General features: G+C 29.4%; 1 protein-coding gene across 1 annotated transcript in view; it reads right to left on the bottom strand.

Moving 5' to 3' along the window:
- The window catches only part of LOC127154296 (ephrin type-B receptor 1), a 287743-nt gene that overhangs the window by 186820 nt on the left and 78668 nt on the right, over positions 1 to 22255 (bottom strand). The window contains exon 2 of the mRNA XM_051095736.1: positions 7074 to 7138. Coding sequence (XP_050951693.1) covers positions 7074 to 7138 — 65 coding nt within the window. The remainder of the gene's footprint in view (positions 1 to 7073; positions 7139 to 22255) is intronic.

Below are 22255 nucleotides of genomic sequence, written 5' to 3'. Positions count from 1 at the left end.
ACTTCCCAAAGCGAGGATGAGTGGGTGATATGAGAAAAGAGAGGGTAAGATGAAAGATGAATAAAGAGGGAAAGGAACGAAGGGCATCTGAAAAGCTGCAGGCACATGGACGGCTGTGATTGAGCTGGGAGAAAACAGCAAAAGATAGTGACCGTCCTTGTTTAGCTTGTCAGAGAGAAGGATGGAGGGCTAAATTGCTTTCAAAAGAACAGAAGAGCAAAAAGACTGGGTAGACTTCAATTAAGGCCTTTTTAATCTACCACACACACATACACAGCCTTTTTTATGCTACTGCAGACCACGCATCTCAATTGGTATATCCAGAGAAAACACTGAAGGGAACCATGAGGCACAGAGACAGCATTTTTTCATTCAGTGAAAGCACAGAAGCTGTCAAGCTTCAAAAATGACCAAAAGGTAGAGTTGAAAACATTTTGTCTTTTTGTGTTCAAAGGATGAAAAAACAGTAGAGCTCCAACAGTACATAAAATACATCAAATAGATAGTACCGCAAAACTTATACAATATTTCAAATGCTATTCATTCGGAAAAAAAGTATCAGTGTCCACAAAAATATAAGGCAGCACAACTGATTTCAACGTTGACAGTTACAGCAATCTTGAGTAACAAATCAGCATATCAAAATGATTTCTGAAGGATCACGTGACACTGAAGACTAGAGTAATGTCTGCTGATAAAAAGATGTGCCAGCTATGTTGCATAGTTACACGGACACAGTTACTGTAAACTGGCCTGTCAATCATCTTGTCACAGGTAACGCTCTCCACAATTTATTTAAAGGGGTCATTGGATACCCATTTTCCACAAGTTAATATGATTCTTTAGGGTCTTAATGAAAAGTCTATAATATACTTTGGTTAAAAATTCTCAATGGTTGTGTAAAACAACACTCTTTTTACCTTGTCAAAATCAGCTCTGCAAAAATCATCTCATTCTGGTCGAGGCTGCTTTAAATGCAAATGAGCTCAGCTTGCCCCGCCCCTCTCTTCTTGCTGTGGAGTGACGAGCCTGTTTACTTTAGCCATATTGAGCCGCGTTTAGCCGTTAAACTTGCTAACTAGCACATTATTAAGAAAGGCGATCGCAAAGATTCATAAAAAAAACCCTTATACTCACTTCTGCTGTAAGTGAAGCTGGATCACGAATTATTCACGCAAACATAGACGTATTTATGTAGATCGGGAGGTGCATTCCCTTCACAAACAAATGTAATCTACTGCATCTTCAGCAGCTCAGATGTTGGGAGTAAATGACGACCACTACGTTCATTATTACATCCAGCAACACAACACCTCAATGGGTCAATTTGAGATATTCTTGTCTAATTTACATCCCTGCTCCGGCATTGAAACAAAGAGGACAGACTCTAACAACTGATCTGAGGTAAGAAGCTCATGTCAATCAGCTATCGTGGGAACGGCCTCTGTGGATGTGACGCCACAATGACAGGCATCTGAGAATGGCTCGATTTAAAAGAAGGGATATTATTTTTACAGATTAATTAAAAACCACTGCATGGATTTTTATCATTATAGGGTAGATTTGTACATACACTGCCAACACACATTAATGTTAAAACAACATGTAAAAGTGAACTTAGCATCCGATGACCCCTTTAATTTAATTTCCTACCATTTTGGAGAGAAAAGAAGTAGCTTGTTGATCTTTCATGTGGAGAACTCTGCTCATGTGACCACAAAACCAGTCATAAGTAGCACAGGTATATTTGTAGCAATAGCCAAAAATACAATGTATGGGTCAAAATGATTGATTTTTCTTTTAAGCCAAAAATCATTAGGATATAAGTAAAGATCATGTTCCATGAAGATATTTTGTACATTTTTGATTAGTAATATGATTAGTAATATGGCATCACACTGACAGAGGCCGCTCCCACAATAGTTGCCTGACATGAGCGTCTTAGATCAGCTGTAACAGTCCGACCTCCATTGTTTCGATGGCTGAGCAGGGATGTTAAGTTAGACAAGAATATCTCCGATTGAGCGATTGAGGTGTTGTGTTGCTGGACGTAATAATGAACATAGTGGTCGTCATTTACTCCCGACATCTGAGCCGCTGAAGATGCAGTCGATTACGTTTGTTTGTGAAGGGAATGCAGCTCCCGATCTACATAAATGAGTCTATGTTCGCGCAAATCATTTGTGATCCAGCTTCATCTACAGCAGAAGTGATTATGAGGTTTTTTTTATGAATCTCTGCAATCACCTTTCCTAATAATGTGCTAGTTAGCAAGTTTCATGGCTAAACGCACTTAATGTGGCTCAAGTAAACAATCTCTCAGAGCAGCAGCGAGAAGAGAGGGGCGGGGCAAGCAGAGCTCATTAACATTTAAAGGGACAATCCCTCAGAATGGGATGATTTTTGCAGAGCTTATTTTGACAAGGTAAAAAGGGTGATGTTTTACACAACCACTGAGAATTTTTAACCAAAGTATATTATAGACCTTTCATTAAGACCCTAAAGAATCATATCAACATGTGGAAAATGGGCATCCGATGACCCCTTTAACATTTGTATGCGCCTGTCATAAACAGCCTGTGGCGCCGCTCTTGTTGCTTTATGGCGCAAAAAAGAGGCTGAATCATAGTGACAACTAAGATCCTCTCACATGACACACCCCTGACAATTAATTCAGATTCATATGGACTGAGTGTCCACTTTCCCTTCCAAATCACCCAGAGCCCACACGATCAATATGTTCACACATGCTAAAGTACGATTGCTGTGACAGCAGAAAGGGGAATCGTGGTATGGCGCATACATCTAATCAAGAGCACATCTCTAAGTCTCTAGGGAGCATTACACGCACACATACACAGACTGGAAGGATGAATTAAATATGGGCTGCTGAAGAAGCAGCCGACCTCTGACCTCTGGGTGAGGGACGGGGCAAGCAGGCGTGAAAGGTAATCGCAGAGACAGAGGGGAACAATCGGCCATTCGAGCTCAAGATGCATGCGTGAGCCTTTTTAGCAGGAGTGGCCAGCTGAGGTCTGTGAGGAATTGGGGATTTTAGGGATTTCTTTAGGTGAAAAGGAGAGGGGGGCTAATGGAAAGCCAGACGTATCTGAGAAAGACTGATGCGGGTGTGCTGGAGGGGGCAGCTGTGAGAACTCGCCAAATGGTGTGAATGAATCGTGAACGCAGTCAATAGTGCGTGTGAAGGACGAGCAGGGTTAAACCTCCACATGTGACCCAAAAGAGAGAATGAAGTGAGGAGAAAAGAGGATAAGAGGAAGAAAATGTAAAAGAAGTGGAGGGAGACAAAACAACTCCATTCAGCAAAACATAATATCTCACAATATATAGTCCAATAGAGAGGGGTGGGAAAAAAAACTGATCCCAGAAAAGACTTGTAATATAGAATGAATGAATGAATGAATGAATGAATGAATGAGTGAGTAAATAAATACAATCGGTATAATAATATACATCATCTGAAATAAATGTGCGTGGTGCTTATCCATGAAAAAGATGCCACCACTAAGTGATAAGTTAATAGAAAACAATAAACAAATAAAATTGTTTTTATTTAGATAAATAAATAAATAAATAAATGTGTGTAGTATTTATTTATTATAAACATGGCATCACAAACAGACAAAGTTAATAGAACAAGTGTAACAAAGAAAGAAATAAAAAAGACAAACAAACAAATACAATTAGTATATACCCTGAAAAACATGCCACCACGAAGTGAATAAATAAGTCAATAAATAAATAAATAATGTGAGTAGTGTTTATTTATGAAAAAAACATGCCACCATGAAGTGACAAAATTAACAGAAAAAATAAACAAATAAAATTCTATTAAAAAAATATTAAAGTGACAAAATCCACCACAAAGTGACAAAATTAAATAAATCAATAAAATTTCATTTAATAAAAAATATTTAAAATAAATAAATAAATAAAATTTCATTTAAAAATATTTTTTAAAAATAAATAAATAATGTGAGTAGTGTTTATTCATGAAAAACATGCCACCACAAAGTGACAAAATAAATAGAAGAATAAACAAATAAAATTATATTTTAAAAATGACAAACACCACCATTAAGTGACAAAATGTGAAGGAAAAAAGTAATTAAAACTTTAAAATTTAAAATTTTAAATGTGCGTAGTGTTTATCAGTGGAAAACATGACACCATGAAGTGACAAAATTAATAGAGAAAAATAAACAAATTAAATTTAAAAAATATTGTAAATAAATAAATACTGTGAGTAGTGTTTATCCATGAACAAATTAAAAGACAAAATTACAAGAAAAAATGAACAAATAAAATTCAATTGAAAAATTAAAATAAATAAATAAATGAACGTGAGTAGTGTTTATCCATGAAAAACATGCCACCATGAAGTGACAAAGATACAAACAAATAAATAAAACAAACAAACAAACAAACAAATAAATAAATAAACATGCATTTTCTGAAATAAATGTGAGTGGTGCTTATCCATGAAAGACAAAATTGACCAAAATAAAATGAAATAAAAAAAAATAATAATAACATTAATCAAATAACTTGTACATTATCTAAGCTACAATCCTTCAGCTTGAGCAGTAGTAATTGCAATGCTTGCCTCAGCATATCGCACTAATTAGAGTGAGGAATATGGCTGTCTGTAGCATGATGAGCTAATGGATTTCTTCTCACTACATTCCCTGTCCATCACTGTCAGACGCGTGTGTCACACGCCTGTGTGGGTGTGTAAGTGTGGCCTCCGGTGACCATCTGTGGATAGTTTTATTATTAATTTCAAAGCACAGCTGGTCAAACGAAAGGAGAGAGCACACGCACGCGAGAGAAAATTATATTAAGTTACATTTTTAGACTTTCATTAAACAATCAACTTTCAGAATTGTAAGTTATTTTTAATATATCATTTATTTTTTAATTTACTTAATTTATTCTAATTTACAATTTAATTTACAACTGAATAAGACTAATTTAATAGCTAATTTACACTTTATTAAGCAAGTTACAAATCACAGATCATCAGAATGTGTTTTGATGTTGCGTAGTAACATGAAGTGATATTATTTTAGACCAATGAGATTTCAGTGTAGGCGGGGCAACAAATATAACATTACAGAATGAATAAAGAAAAAAACAAATAAAATTCAATGTAAATAAATGAATTCGAAGTAAAAAACAAATAATAAATAAAATTGAATTTAAATAAATCAATTTGAAGTAAAATTAATAGTAAAAGTAAAAATTAATTGGAAAAATATAGAAATAAAATTCAATTTAAATAAATAAATAAATAATAAGAGCGGTTCCTGTGAATGAAGAACATGCCATCCATGTGAAAATGTTAATAATAATGAAAAAAAAATAATAATAAAGATTTTTAAATTAAAACAATCAAATCAATCCATCAATTTGAGGTGAATGTGAATGATGCTTATCCATGAAACATATTATATAATTATATAAAAAGACGTTTTAGACTATCTTTAAACAGTCAAATCAATTTTAATTTATTTTAATATACAGTTTATTTATTAATTTATTTAATTTATTCTAATTCATAATTTAATTCACAATTGAGTAAGATTAATTTAACATTAAAGTAACATTACTAGTAAAAGTAAAAATTAATTGGAAAAATATAGAAAAAAATCAATTTACATAAATAAATAAATAAATAAATAAGAGTGGTGACTGTCCATGAAGAAGCTGTGTGAAAATGTTAATAAATAAATACATATTTTAAATCAATCAAATCAATCCATCAATTTGAAATAAATGTGAATGGTGCTTATCCATAAAAGATATTATAATATATATATATATATATATATATATATATATATATATATATATATATATATATATATATATATAAACATTTTTAGACTATCTTTAAACAATCAACTAAATTTTATATATATATATATATATATATATATATATATATATATATATATATATATATATATATATATATATATATATATATAAACATTTTTAAACATTTGATCTTTAAACAATCAACTAAATTTTATATATATATATATATATATATATTTATTAATTTATTTAATTCATTCTAATTTATAATTTAATGTAAATTTATCTAATTTATAATATAATTTAATTTTCAACTGAATAAAAAATAAAAATAAAAAATTAATAAATAAACAAATATTTTTAAATCAATCAATCAATCAAATCAATCCATCAATTTGTACTAAATTTAATAGTAAAAGTGAAAAAACAAACAAACTAAAATTCAATTTATCTAACTAACTAAATAAATTAGAGTGGTGCTTATCATGACATGATATTATTTTAAACCAATGTGATTTCAGTGCAGGCATACATAAGATTACAGAATCAGAAACCGCCTGCCGCAGCTTACGCTGAAAACCCTTCTTCACACTGATAAAACTGCAAAGCCACTGTTCTATCGGGCTAACAGACATTTCTATTTGACAACAGCAACAGTACGAATAAGAACACCTGTATCACTTTCAACAGAACCTCCATGAAAAATGGAAAACACTCTGACAGCACACAATTTCTTGTGGCCTTATTGAGAGTTCAATGAAACCTTTATATTTCTCTGCAGGTTCAGCAGCGCTGCGGCTGTCATTACAGTAGCCTGCTCTCCTCCGGACCACATTTAGACCGATTCAGAGGTGCTTTTTTACTTTAAGTGGACCCATTATGTCATTAAGTCCTTCTAAATGTGAACTGTAGAGTGAAACGTGCATGCCGATTGCGATAAGGGTTTCGCTTTGTGCTTTTTGGTACGAAGAAAAAGAAGTGTGTGCGAGTGTGACGTTGATCTCTTAATTTCACCATTCAGACACAGCACCTGTAGTACAAACACATTTTACGGGTTACTTTAGAGGTAATCTGAAAGCATTTCTCTAGTAAGCTGTCGCTGAAGGGTGAAAAGAAGGAGGTTTCGCTTTAAAGTGCTTTTCTGAAAATAAAAGACGCACCGTAAGTGTTTTAACACAGTGTGAGCAGTTCTGCAGCTCAGGTATTCATGCAAACACACACACACTCACCCCTGACGAAGGGTACGCCGTCCAGCCGAGCTCTGCTGTGGCGGTCCGGGTGTCCATTAATGTTTCTGAAAAGCAGACAAAACAACGTTTTAGGAGGGATCGTGAATATTCATGTTGCATCTTAGAAAATAACTGAACTGTTTCAGATAAGAGCGGAATCCAAACTGTGCTGTTCTGGTGCAGAGGACGGGACTAGAAAGTGATGGTCTAGAATATAAACTCTATTCTGTGTCACTTTTGCACCACAGTGGCTCTGTGTTTCTGAAGACTGATGTAGGATAAACTGTCTGTGTCCTTAAAGTGGTCAGCTCTTGTCTGACCTTATCAGAGGAGATATCTTTGACCAGCCGGGAGAATAATCCACAGACACACACTCCACCAAATGCTGATAAGATGACTGAAAGCGATAAAAACCTGGATTGATACCTGACTTTAACATCAATGTTCATCAAAGCAGAAGTAACACACACACAGGCACACAAAATAGGTGCCATTTGTGCCTCTCATATATACATATATACAGTACTGTATGTGTTCCCTTTTTTCTTCTTTTATTTTTCTTCTTATAAATAAATTTTTAGTCTTTACCCTCGCTATATTAACAAAAAAAAAAAAAAAAAAAAAAAAAAAAAATAAAAAAAAAATATATATATATATATATATTTATTTATTTATTTTGTTAATTCTTGTTAATATAGCAAGGGTAAAGACTAAAAAATATTTTATTTTTATTATTATTTTTTTAATTATTCACATGAGAATTAAGCTGAAATTTATGATTTTGGTTTATTCACACAAAATGTCAGTGAAAAAAAGTGTTACTACATAAATATATAAAATTATCCTTATGTGAATACAACTAGCATTTTTTTTTTATTATTATACAATTTTTAGTTGGCTTAACATTTTATTAAACATTGTGTCCATTAAATAAATAAATAAATAAGGTTTTATTTTAAAAGTTGTTGTTGTTATTATTATTATTATTATTACTACTACTTTTATTATTGTTGTTGTTGTTATTTATGTATTTTTGAATAATATTATTTGTTTAGAATTAATAATATATCAATTTTTCATAACAATGAATTCTTGGTATGTTTTCTTGCTTCCAATTTCTCTGGAATTTACAATTTTGTTTATTCACACAAAATGTCAGTGAAAAAAAAAGTGTTACTACTTTTTAAATAAATAAATAAATAAATAGTGCACTTTTATGAAACAAACAAACAAAAAAAGATATTAAAAACTGGAATATAAATAAATAAACAAACAAACAAATAAATAAATAAACAGTTTAGACTTTATTGAATGAAGATTCATTTTTGGTCTGTCTTTATGTTTTCAATGTCTCCTTACCATATTATCAAAAATTCATATTTTAAGAAAAATATATTAAATGATCTATATAGGAATAAAGCTAGCATTTTTTTTTGTTATTTATATTTTTTAGTTGATTTATTATATTCCTAAAAGCTGTGTCCACACATAATTAAATAAATACAAAATAAAAAAAATAAATAAATGAATAAATAGATAAATAAATTAGGGCTGTCACATGATTAATCATGATTAATCGCATCCAAAATAAAAGTTTATGTTTACATAATACATAATATATATATGTGTGTGTGTGTGTACTGTGTATATTTATTATGAATGTATAAATCTAAAAATAAAAAATAAATACATAATTAAATAATTAAATACATTCATTTATTTTTAGCATTTTGTTCTATTTTATGAGGCTTCATTTTTGGTCTGTCTCTATGTTTTCAATGTCTCTTTACTATATAAGCAAAAAATGCACATTTTAAGAAAAATATATAAAACTAGCATTTTTTAAATTATTATTTATAAATAAATTATTATTTATTTTTTTTGTTGACTTAATATATTATTAAAAGCTGTGTCCACACATGCACATAAACCAACAAACAAACAAACAAATAAATAAATAAATAGTGTTGTTTTTATTTCATGACAATTAATTTTTTGTCTGTTTTCATGTTTTCAATATCTCTGTATTACTGTATTAGCAAAAATGCACATTTTAAGAAAAATATATAAAATTATCCTTATGGGAATACAACTAGCATTTTTTTAATTATTTATAGAATTTTTAGTTGACTTTAAATAAATAAATAAACAAATAAAGCTTTATTTTTAAAAGTTGTTGTTATTATTATTATTATTATTACTATTATTATTGTTGTTGTTTTGTTCTTGTCATTGTTGTTTTGTTGTCGTTGTTGTTATTTATGTATTTTTGAATAATATTATTTGTTTAAAATTAATAATATATATATATATTTTTTTAATAACGATTCATTTTTGGTCTGTTTTCTTGCTTCCAATTTCTCTTTGCCACAATAGCAAAAAAAATACATAATGCAAAAGTCAGAGCTTTTATTGTTTTTTTTGTTTTTTTTAATAATGATCTTTTCATAATTTTAAATAAATTAAAATCTGAAAAGCTGATCATTTAAGAATGGATGCTACAAATATTAGCATCACATTCTCTCCCCGAGGCACACAGTAGCTCATCACAAATATGAAACAATACATCTAAAACCGCTCAAACACTTTCTTTAATCACTGAAAAACTAAAAGAACCAATTGAACATCAAAAGCACCCGTTTCATAGAACGACCTAATTGCATTCAATTTGCGATACTGTTTTTATGCTCACGTTCACATGCATGAGTAACTGTTTAAGAAAAGACACACAGAAGCTCTAAAGAGTAAACAGCACATGTCAGTACGATGACGTTCACTTCAGTTCTGCTGCGCTGTAGGGCTTCCCGCACTATGACATCGTTAAAATACCAAACAAGTTTCTGAAGTCAAACCAGATCAGTGTAAACAGATCTACATGCGACTCCTAAACCAACCAGCGACCATTCTCCTTCAACACTTCCCTCTGGGTCCATCACACACATACGTAAATGACGCACCACAACTTAATTGCATTTCCACGCGTCCCGCTCAGAGCAGAGCCTGTCACACCAGGATGGTAATAAGTAAGGAAGAGAGAAAAGATGAAGAATATCCACTCTTTCCACAAGACACTTCACACCGGAAGCCAACTGTCATTTCCACTCTCCACGTCCCTCGTATCTCCATCTCTCCGGAGTTAATCATACACTCTCTCTTTTGACGTTTCTCCATATTTCAGGAGGAAGAAAGAGATGATGAAGTAAGAAAGCATCGCTCTCTTTCAGACAGATGAGGAGCAGCGGATGACAAGCACTCGAGCTTCCTGCTGATGGATTCATAACATGATGTATAATTCTGCGATAACGTGACGCTCTTCTCCTCCCCGGCCGTCAATAACTCACCGCCGGCTGATCAAGAAAACACAACTCACTTGTAACACTTATTGTCAAACGCTTGAGGAAAGCATCAATACGGCTCACGAAGTTTTTATCCAAGTCACTGGCAGCCAGTAATGCCCAGTTAACAAACTCAAACACATCTAATTCAATTCAAATCAGCACTACTCTGTCTAACCATGTTCTCTGTGTGCAGCCACGATTTTCAAGTTCTGAGCTGCATACTTGGGTTTTGAGGCATCACAGACTCATATTCAATGGTTCCAAATGGTAGGCAGCAAAATAATGGATTTTTAAAGGGCAGCAGCAAATGTAATGTTAAAATAGCAACCCCACAATGCACTGCAAGCTCAGCGATGAGTCAGTGGAGTCAAGATAGATCTATTTTATTTAGTACGAAAAATACTGTTCAAAATTTGGGGTTGGAAAGATTTTTTTAATGTTAAAAAGTAAAAGGAGTCTTATTAATACAGTATTATTGTGAAATATTATTACAGTTTAAAAATTATATATTAAAAGAAAGCCTATTTTTAATGACAAATATTATTTTATTTTCATATTTTATTCATATAATGTTGTGCATCCTTATATGATGTGAACTTTATGAGTTTTCATCTATACCATACAAGTAATTATTTTATTTTATTTTATTTTATTTTATTTTATTTTATTTTATTTTAGGCAAAAATACAATATTGTGCATCCTTATTCGATGTTAACTTTATACCATAAAGTACATTTTTATTTTATCTTATTTTATTTTATTTTATTTTAGCCAGAAATATAACATTGTGCATTCTTATTTGGTGTGAACTTTATCAGTTTTCATATATACCATACAAGTAATTATTTTTTATTATTTTATTTTATTTTTTTAGGCAAAAATATAATATTGTGCATCCTTATTCGATGTGAACTTTATCAGTTTTCATCTATTTAAATAATTTTATTTTATTTTATTTTAGCCAGAAATTGTGCATCCTTATTCGATGTTAACTTTATACCATAAAGTATTTTATTTTATTTTATTTTATTTTAGCCAGAAATGTAATATTGTGCATCCATATTTTATGTGAACTTGATCAGTTTTCATCTATACCATACAAGTAATAATTTTTTATTTAGTTATTGATTTATTTATTTATTTTTATATATTATTATTATTATTATTATTATTATTATTTTGGCCAGAAATGTAATATTGTGCATTCCTATTTGATGTGAATTTGATCAGTTTTCATCTATAGCACACAAGTAATTATTTTATTTATTTTACTTTGTTTTATATTATTATTATTATTTTTTTTTTTTTTTTTACAGAAATGTAATATTGTGCATCCTTATTTGACATCAGTGACTGAAAACACTGTTGGTTTTTGCATTGTAACCAGTTGTGACATGCTGGACATGACGGGTGCAAGGACAAATTATTCAGTAAAGCTCTAAACACAAAGAGAACAGAAAGCAGGAAGCAACCTTGAGTGTAATGACAGAGGTAAAGAGGGTCACCGCGTGTAAATGAGATTGGCTTTACTATTCTGCATGAAATATTTGATCTACTCAGTGAGCTCGCACCTTCATACTCTCTGATTCCTCTGATGGGCTCCGTTTTGTATCTCTTTGTTGGCGTTTTGCATCCTAACAAGATTCCGTGATCCCTTCGTGCCATTATGCTAATTTATTATAGGCCACATGTTGCATATTAATGAGCTTGAAGCTGATATGACCTCAAAAAGCATTAAGCTCTGAACCGAGCGCCCCGTTCTCCCTCACACATGTCGAATGAGAGTGATTTCTCAGGAGGAGGATGTATCTCCTGAGGGAAGTAATGTACAGAGGTCTGTCTCCTCTGAGACACCAGCTGCTGGAGGAAGCGGACAGGCTCTGCTATTTAGAGAAATTGAATTATGGTGTGCGTGTGTGAGTGTGTGTGTTTAATAACAGAGCCGTACCACAATGTGTGTTGCATTGTGTTTGTGTGTGCATTTTTTTTTCAATCTAGACATTTAATATCTCGAATAATCACCCCATACCCTGCCCACAGATGTAAAGAGCGTCTCTGATTGGTTCTTAACTCTCCGCTTTCCCCATTATGTCATAATCAATGAAAGAATGAATGATCTACTGCTTATTATCCCCAACAGAGGTGCCATCAGTCATCACTGATCAATAACAACAGAATAAGCTCAAGGTGTTAATGTAATCTTTTTCTCATAACAGCCTTTATTTTTTCTGTTAAAAAAAAAAAAATAAATAAATAAATAAATAAATAAATATATATATATATATATATATATATTTTTTTTTTTTTTTTTTTTACTGAAAAAAATATATAAATAAGTATATATTTATCTTGTGACTTTACATGCTATTTTAATTTAAGTTCATTTAAGGATTTAGTTTAAGTAGCTGTTATTTTATTTTTTTTATTTATTATTATTATATTTAAGCAGTTTGAGCTTGTTGTGATATTTTGATGTAATTTTATTTAAATATTTATTTTAAGTAGTTTGTGGCTTGTGATTCAATTTTTTTTGTCATTTATATTTTATAATGTGATTTTTTATTCATTTTAAGTATGTTTTATCTTGGTGTTTTATTTTAGTTCATTAAATTATTCATTACGAAGAAGTACTTTTATTTTATTTTAGTATTTTGTTTTATAATATTTATTTTTAAAGTATTTTATTAATTTTATGTAGCTTGTGGCAAGGCATGCTATTTCAATTAAATTTAAGTGAAATATTTAAGTAGCTTGTGATGCTTTTTATTTTATTTTATTTATTTTGTTTATTTATTTATTTTGTTTATTTTTAATGTATTGTATTAATTTTAAGTAGCTTGTGGCTTTTAATTTAATTTAATTTAATTTAATTGAAATATTTAAGTAACTTGTGAGGCTTTTTCTTTCTTTTATTTTCTGTTATTTTCTTTCCTTTTCTCTTCTTTTCTTTTCTTTAAATATTTTATTTTATTAATATTTAATAATATTTTTATTTTATTCATGAAAATTATCACCACTGTGCAAGCTTGAATTATGGGTAGCACTATAAAATAAAATAAAATAAAATAATGCTTAGCATACCATTTTAATTAAATTTTATTGAAATATTTAAGTAGCTTGTGAAGTATTTTAAGTAACTTGCGAGGCTTTTTCTTTCTTTTATTTTCTGTTCTTTTCTTTCCTTTCCTTTTCTTTTCTTTTAATATTTTATTTCATAATATTTATTTTTTAAGTATTTTATTCATGAAAATTACCACCACTGTGCAAGCCTGAATTATGGGTAGCACTATAAAATAAAATAAAATAAAATAAAATAATGTTTAGCATACCATTTTAATTAAATTTTATTGAAATATTTAAGTAGCTTCCGAAGTATTTTATTTTATTTTATTTTATTTTATTTTATTTTATTTTATTTTATTTTATTTTATTTTATTCATGAAAATTATCACCAATGTGCAAGCTTGAATTATGGGTAGGTCTATTTGTTAGATTTATTATTAATAATAAAACAAAACAAAACAAAATAAAATAAATGAAAACTGAAGTTCACATAAAATAGTAAGTAAATAAAATTAAATAAAAAAAAAAGTATTTACGTATTTATGCATTTACGTAAAATTTATTTATTTTATTTTATTTTAGCCAGAAATGTACTATTGTGCTTCCTTATTTAATGTTTTAAATTATTTAAATTAAAATTTTATTTTATTTTAGCCAGAAATGTACTATTGTGCTTTCTTATTTAATGTTTTAAATTATTTAAATTTATTTTACTTTATTTATTTTTTTTTTTTTTTTTTTTATTTTGCTTTGCTTTGCTTTGCTTTGCTTTGCTTTGCTTTATTTTATTTTATTTTATTTTATTTTATTTTATTTTATTTTATTTTATTTTATTTTATTTTATTTTTATTTTATTGCTTGTTTGTTTTTGGCAAACAATCCCTTTAAGAGCTTCATTAAGCAATTTATCTTCATTTCATCCCTAAGTCACAATTACAGTACATACATCTCTGTTATCCCTAAATCTACTGTAAAAAAAACCACCTTTCCTAGAGCAGTAGCTCACCGCTTTTATTAAATCCGAGCAGAACTCCACTCCCAAAACCTGCAGAGCTGCGGTGTAATAAGCACAGAGTCTGTTTTAATCAGAAGTTTGGTCCTGAGATCCAGAGTGATGTCGCGGCTCTTAAATAAAGCTGTGTAAATAAGCTGATTCATCTCGGCGGGTCAGAGCGCCACGGCTTCTGTGACAGCACAGGCATAACCTTCACCGCCGCAACCGCCGCATCACTCACCCATTGGCAGGTGAGGTCAGCGACCCACGACCCCGAGAGCGCTCGACCCGTCTCTCTCGGCCTGTCGTATTTACACAAGGCGTTCAGGGCTAAGACTTTAATATTTAATGCAGGATAGTTCCAGTACAGAAAGAGCACATTAAACATTGAGCAGGCCTCTGCTCTCCGATCAATACTGTGCTTCTCACCATGAAATTGCTCACCTGAACACACACAGACACACACACAGGTGCAACATCCACATAAACAGGTCCAGGGCAGCGTGGAATGATATTGACCAAAACCTTGCACAAGTACACAGAGTTTCTGGTCTACACATAAACAAGTCTGTCTCGGGAGTTTCACACCGCTTGTACAGCGGTATAATCTACTTTACAACTGCGGTGCGCCATGTTACAAGCTACTTTAAATTCAAAGTAGTTCAACGACAGTCAAGTTCCTCTTATGAAAAATAAAAAACACTGCAAGCAACAAAACACAAAAGGAGTTAAGCTACAATAAAGCTTTTGAGGGGGCATGATCATAAATATGATCATGAAATTTATTATTTAACTAAATTATCAAATAAAACAAGTGTACACATAAGATACAATAAAGCTTAAGGTGGCAAATTTTTTTTTAAATATATTTATGTGATCATAAAAACATCAATTAAAAAAACGTATTTATTATTTAAATAGAATTGTTAATTTTTTTTTTATTTAAATTAAACCAGAAAAAAGGAATTCATTAATTATTTATTAATTAATTAATTAATTATCACGTAAAAATAGATCAAATACATTTAAGCTTAAGGTGGCAACATTTTAAATATATATTTATGTGATCCAAAAAATACATAAATTAAAAATGTCACTTTATCTTGACATTATTTATTTTTTTATTTATTATTATTTAACTAGAATTTTTTTTCAGTCATTCATTGATTTAATTTATCCATTATATATGTTTATACAAGTTATTTAACTAGAAAATAAAATAAAATAATGACAGAAAATAAAATAATTAAATTTAATTAATAAAAAATACTATGAATAAAATAAAATAGTTATAAAAGAATAATAAAAGAAAATGTAAAAAAAAAAATAATAACATACACTAACAAAATTTAAAATAATAACATTTAATTAATTAAAATTTAAAAAATTAAAAACAAATAAAAAAATAAATAAAAAATTAAATAACTATCAAATTTAAAAATATATACATACACGAAATACACTGACACTTAAGGTGGCAAAATCTTTTTTAAATATATTTATTTAATCTTAAAAACATAAATTAAATATTTTACTTTAACTTGACTTTAAGTTCATTATTTAACTAGATTTTTTTTTTAATTAAATGATCCAGTTTTATATTTACTTATATATATATATATATATATATATATATATATATGATTAAATGATCAAATAAAAAAAAAAAAACGTACTCATAAAATACGCTGGAGCTTAAGGTGGCAAAATCCTTTAAAAATAATTTTGTGATCATAAAAACATAAAATTAAAAAAGTAAAGTTAAAGTATTTTTATTTATTATTTAATTATTTATATATTAAATTTAATAAAATAAATAAATATATTACTTTAACTTGACTTTTTTTTGCCCTTATGTTTTTATGATCACATAAAATCATACAATTTATTATTTAAATACAATTTTTTTTTTTATTAAATTTTCAATTAAAATACACTGAAGCTTAAGGCAGCAAAATCTTCAGACTTAAAAAAAAATGAGGTCAAGTTGAATGTTTAATTTATTAATTAAGTATCTTTTTATTAAATGATTCAATGACATATTTCAAGCTATCACCGAATCTTAAAATGTATCTATGCGATTATATCATTTACACTTCACCTGAAAAAGCAAGATGAGTGAATTATTAAATTAATAAAAATATTGATAATATCCCCATCCGTTTTTATGGACACAGCTGGTTGGGACAAAGAAAAAAAAATCTTATGAACACGCCAACGCTGTGACTAATTGCAAATATGTAATTAAAACCTAACATGGTATTTTTCTCTGCCTCGAAAACAATGAATCATTTTCTCCTGCTGAATCTTGATTAGGCTGAAAGCAGCTGAGTGGGTAAATTTACACTAGACAAAATAAATAAAATATAAGTGAGCCTAAAATAGATGAACTGCAGCATTTATCATAGCCTGAATATTTTGTTATATTTTGCAACACAGTGCACACAGATACTCAAAGCAATTCATTAACATCCACCATCTAAACAAACCAATTCCCTAATATGAATCAGACAGATCAGTCCAACACTACATAGAAGAAAGAGCAAATACTCTGACAAAATCTCAGGCTGATTTTTGACATCACTGTTCTTTCATTCATCAATATGTTAAACTGATTCGGTTGAGTCTCTAGTTAGGGAACAGCCAGATGGGGTGAAAGAGGTCTCTCGTCAGCCCCGACCAAACCACACGCACTTATCAGATACTTCAACACCTGTCCCTCCCACTGACGGGGTGAAAATGAATCCTGAGCCACATCTGAGTGTCTGTGTGTGTGACATACGAGAGGAAATCCTTAGCGGTGGCTGTAAGAGTCACACGTCGATGAACGGGGGAAATCAGTAAGTGTGAAAGAGAAGGAAAGGAGGAGTGTGATAGAAGGGACACGCTACAACTGATCGATTTAATCGTGAAAAAACACGAAGAACAACGAACAATGGAGCAACAGCTTATTATCAGGATTCTTGTAAAAGAGCACAAGGAGGGAAACAGACACAGGTCAATATGAACGAAAAATTGGATCTCTGAGAGGATCAAAGCCATTTTGTTGCCTCTAATTATTTCTAAATGACACTTGATAATTGCAGATTCATAAGAGGTTATTGTTCCAATTGTCACGGTTTGTGACAGATAATTGTGACTCTAGCCTTCTAGACTCTAGTTTTGTTTCTTTCTTTTTAACAAGCTGCAATTTAAAATTCTCTTCCGATATTTTCACACATTAAAAAATAAATACGACCTCACGTTGTGTAGATCATGTTTACACACTGCCTCTGAAACTTTGTCCATCATAAAAAAAAAAAATGGGTTTGATTTTGTGCTTTTGGAGATGTTTTGACACCTAAAATAAAATAAAATAAAATAAAATAGAACACACAAATGTATATATCTAACTACATAAATAAATATGAATTCAAAAAAATAATATTAATAAAATAAAATAAAATAAAATAAAATAGAACACACAAATGTATATATCTAACTATATAAATAAATATGAATTAAAATAAACTAAATTAAAAATAAAATTAAATTAAATTAAATTAAATAATTACTTGTGTGGTATGAATGAAAACTGATTAAATTCACATCAAATAGGTATGTACAATATTACATGTCTGGCTAAAAAACTAAATAATAAAATAAAATAAAACACAAATTTATATATCTAACTAACTACATAAATAAAATAAAATAAAAATAAAATGAAATAAATAAAATTAAGTAAAATTAAATTAAATTAAATTAAATTACTTGTGTGGTATAAATGAAAACTGATATAAAATAGGTATGTACAATATTACATGTCTGGCTAAAAAAAACAAAATAATAAAATAAAATAAAATAAAATAAAATAAAATAAAACACAAATTTATATATCTAACTAACTACATAAGTATGAATTAAAATAAAATAAAATAAAATAAAATAAAATAAAATAAAATAAAATAAAATAAAATAAAATAAAATAAAATAAATAATATAAAATAAAATAAATACTTGTGTGGTAAAAATGAAAACTGATAAAGTTCACATCAGATTGGTATGTACAATATTACATGTCTGGCTAAAAAAAATAATAAAATAAAATAAAAAAACAAATGTATATATCTAACTAACTACATAAATAAATAAATATGAATTTCACTGAATCTTAGAAACATTTAAGGCCTAAAGGTGCACTGATATTTAATATATTTTGTCTAAATAATTAAAAAAACACTAAAAACTACAATCAATCATTTTGAATGCTACAAGTGCATTTAGGCACCACAACATTACAATGTGCTGTATGAAAAATGAATGCACATTTTGCGACCAATGAACAGTGTTATTAAATTATTCATGTTTTTAAAGTTCAACTTCAAAAGAGCATTAAAGGATGACAGATAACTTAAAAGGAAAAACAGGGGAAATTAAGCACAACATCTAATATATACACTAATGTTCAAAAGTTTCAAGTCCGACTTTTTTTTACTTTTATTTTTAGAAGAAAAAACCCCCCGCCAATCAGCATATTAGAATGATTTCTTAGGGATCATGTGACACTGAAGATTGGAGTAATGATGCTGAAAATACATCTTTGCATCACAGGAATAAATTACATTTTAAAATACATTAAAATAGAAACCAAGTATTTTCAACAGTAATAATATTTCAAAATATTATAGACTTTTCTAGTCTATAATAGTTTTATTTTTAGTCAAATAAATGAGCATAAGACTTCTATAAAAAAAAAAAAAAAAAATCTTAAACATTTGACCGGTAGTATATATAAGCCTATAATGATACAGTACCAATATATTTTTCAACCCTGATGAGCTCCAGAACCGAAAAGTTCTGCTACGTAAGAATAATAAGAACTTGATTCATGCACTGAGCACTAACTCCCAAGTACGAGTTGTTCAACCATTTCCGAAGTGCTTAAAATGAGCAAAGTGAATTCCATGAAATTCCATTAAGCTCGCTGAAATCTGTTCACTGAACACGCTCCAATCCGATTCTTCACATCCCTGAGCTAAAGTCAGATGGACTTGTTTCTGTAAGACAGGCTTCCAAAGCGGGACAAACTTCAACCTTGTCAAACACAGCTCCCAAACACAGGAAGCTGATCGGCTACAGGGAAACACATCCTCTTGCGTATTCCCTACGGCCAATCACAGCTCACCAAACAGGTGCAGAATGCCAAACTACCCTCTCAGCAGCCTGTCCTCCGAGACGCTTCTTTCCCCTTCTCTCTGTCTCTCGTTCTTTACGGTCGTAGATCATTTGCATGCATTAACATATGGACAGGAATAGCACTGAGCAAAATGGCCATCTTTACTTCACCCATAATCCCTCCTTCATTTTCTACACCACCAGTAACACTGTATGTGTATGTTCGTCCACCTGTTCTTTCTATCCTTTCAGTCCTTCCTCTTTTTCTTTCCTCATCATGTCTTACAAATGTTTCTTTTTCTAATGAGTCCATATAACCGCAGGGTGTCCCGTTTGCCATTTTAGCGTACAAAAGGGTGCTAACAAGTGCCCTCGAAGTGCCCTTTTAAGGTGTAAACATACTGACAGTGTTTATATCAGTAAAGGTCAACAAATCACATCCTATTTAGGTATTCATACTCAACTATAGTTTCAATCAGTGAACTTCTAATCTAATGCATATTGCACGTAAAATTGAAAAGCACTTTGATGCTTTAGTCAAATTTAATCTGATTTAAAGAACATTTTCAGCAAAACAAAAAAAATAAATAAATGAAGACATTTTAAAATTAATTTGTTTAAATATTTTATTTTGCACTCTCGTCAAATAAAATGTTTTTTTGTCAACTAAAATGTTTTTTTGTCAACTAAAATAAATTAATAAATTAAATTAAATGATATTTTTAGCAAAACATTTACTAAATTCATTTGTGATATATTTGAATTTTTGGTTTTAACAGTCAAACGATATGTGTATTTTGCGCTCTCATCACATTAAACATTTTTTGTCAACTAAAATTAAAGAACATAACATGGCAAAATATTGACTAAATGATATTTAAATTAAATTAAATCAAATTATATTTTTAGCAAACACATTTTAAAATTTATTTGTGATATATTTAAATATTTGGTTTTAGGGGTCGACCAATATGCGTTTTTTAGGCCAGATGCCGATACCGATTATTACACATTAAGTAGACAAATAACTGATATTTTGAACTGATATATGTCTGGTGTAAAAATGAAAACTAATGTCAGAATTAAGAATAACAAGGGCTCTGACAAAAAATTCCTTTAAATGCTTTTAAATGATTTTATCAGGAAATCGGTTTTGAAAATGACGATACCAATAACCATAAAAATGCTTAATATCAGTGCCGATAATCAGTCACATAAAACATTTTCTGTCAACTAAAGTTAAAGAACATAACATGGCAAAATATTGACTAAATTTAAATTATATTTTTAACAAAAGACAAAAGACACACACACACACAAAAACGCAAACACATTTTAAAATTAATTTGTGATATATTGGAGTATTTGGTTTTAGGGGTTGACCAATATGCATTTTTCAGGCCAGATGCCGACAGCGATCAAGCAGACAAATAACCTGATATAGGTTTGGTGGAAAAATTAAAACTAATGTCAAAATTAAGAATAACAAGTGCTCTGACAAAAAATTCCTTTAAATGTTTTTAAATTATTTTATCGGCAAAACGGTTTTGAAAACGATGATACCGATAACCATTAAAATGCCTAACATCGGTGCCGATAATTAGTCGACCCTTATTTAGATTTATTTTGCACTCTCATCACATTAAACATTTTTTGTCAACTAAAGTTAAAGAACATAACATGGCAAAATATTGACTAAATTTAAATATTTTTTACCAAAAGTCAAAAAAAAAAAAAAAAATAAAAATCAAGAAACAAAAAACGCAAACACATTTTAAAATTAATTTGTGATGTACTTAAATATTTAGTTTTAGGGGTCAACTGATGTGTATTTTTCAGGGCTGATTATACATACATTTTTGCACATAAAACATTTTCATCAACTAAATTAACATCACTAAAAAAAAAAAAAAAAAAAAAAAAAAAAAAATGAAATAACATGACATGGAAAAAAATTGACTATACTTAAATCACATTTTCATCAAAAGTAAAAAAAAAAAAAAAATGTAAATGTGAAAACATTTTTAAATGAAAAGTAATACGTTTCATTTGTCAACTGAAATTAACATTAATTTCATTAACCAACATTGTGACAGATCACTTCCACACAGCATGAATGTGTGAAGCATGAATGTAATCCGGTCCTACATTTGTAAAACAAACTAACAAAATAAAAAAAAATAAAATCATATAAAATAAACATAATATAAAACAAAACAAAAATAAAAAAGTAATAAAAAAATCAAATGACATAAAATTTAAATAAATAAAAACTACTTAACATTCATGCATGCTTTATAAATGTTAAAAAATTGCATATTTTGACCCCTGCTTGACATCTCCATCTATTACATTTTGTTCCCCTCACTTTTTGCCTTATTCTTTTGTTCTTCTTTGGCACATTCAAATTAGTGCGGAAACACAATGGACAGTAAATGACATATTCTTGTTCATTAACCAGAATGTGTGAAAAGCATGTAATGGGATTGAACAGATTTCTTCATCAAATTGCTCATAATTCTTATTTAGCTGTATATTAAGCGAACGCAGAGATGGCAGTAACTTCTGGATATGTGGTTTCTCTCTGCGGATATGGCACGCTGTAATGTTGATTACAGCCATTAAAATA

The sequence above is a fragment of the Labeo rohita genome, chromosome 2 (genome assembly GCF_022985175.1).
Source record: "Labeo rohita strain BAU-BD-2019 chromosome 2, IGBB_LRoh.1.0, whole genome shotgun sequence".
NCBI classification, from domain to species: domain Eukaryota; kingdom Metazoa; phylum Chordata; class Actinopteri; order Cypriniformes; family Cyprinidae; genus Labeo; species Labeo rohita.
Note: the sequence above shows the minus strand (reverse complement) of the source record. Positions and strands in the feature narration are given on the sequence as shown.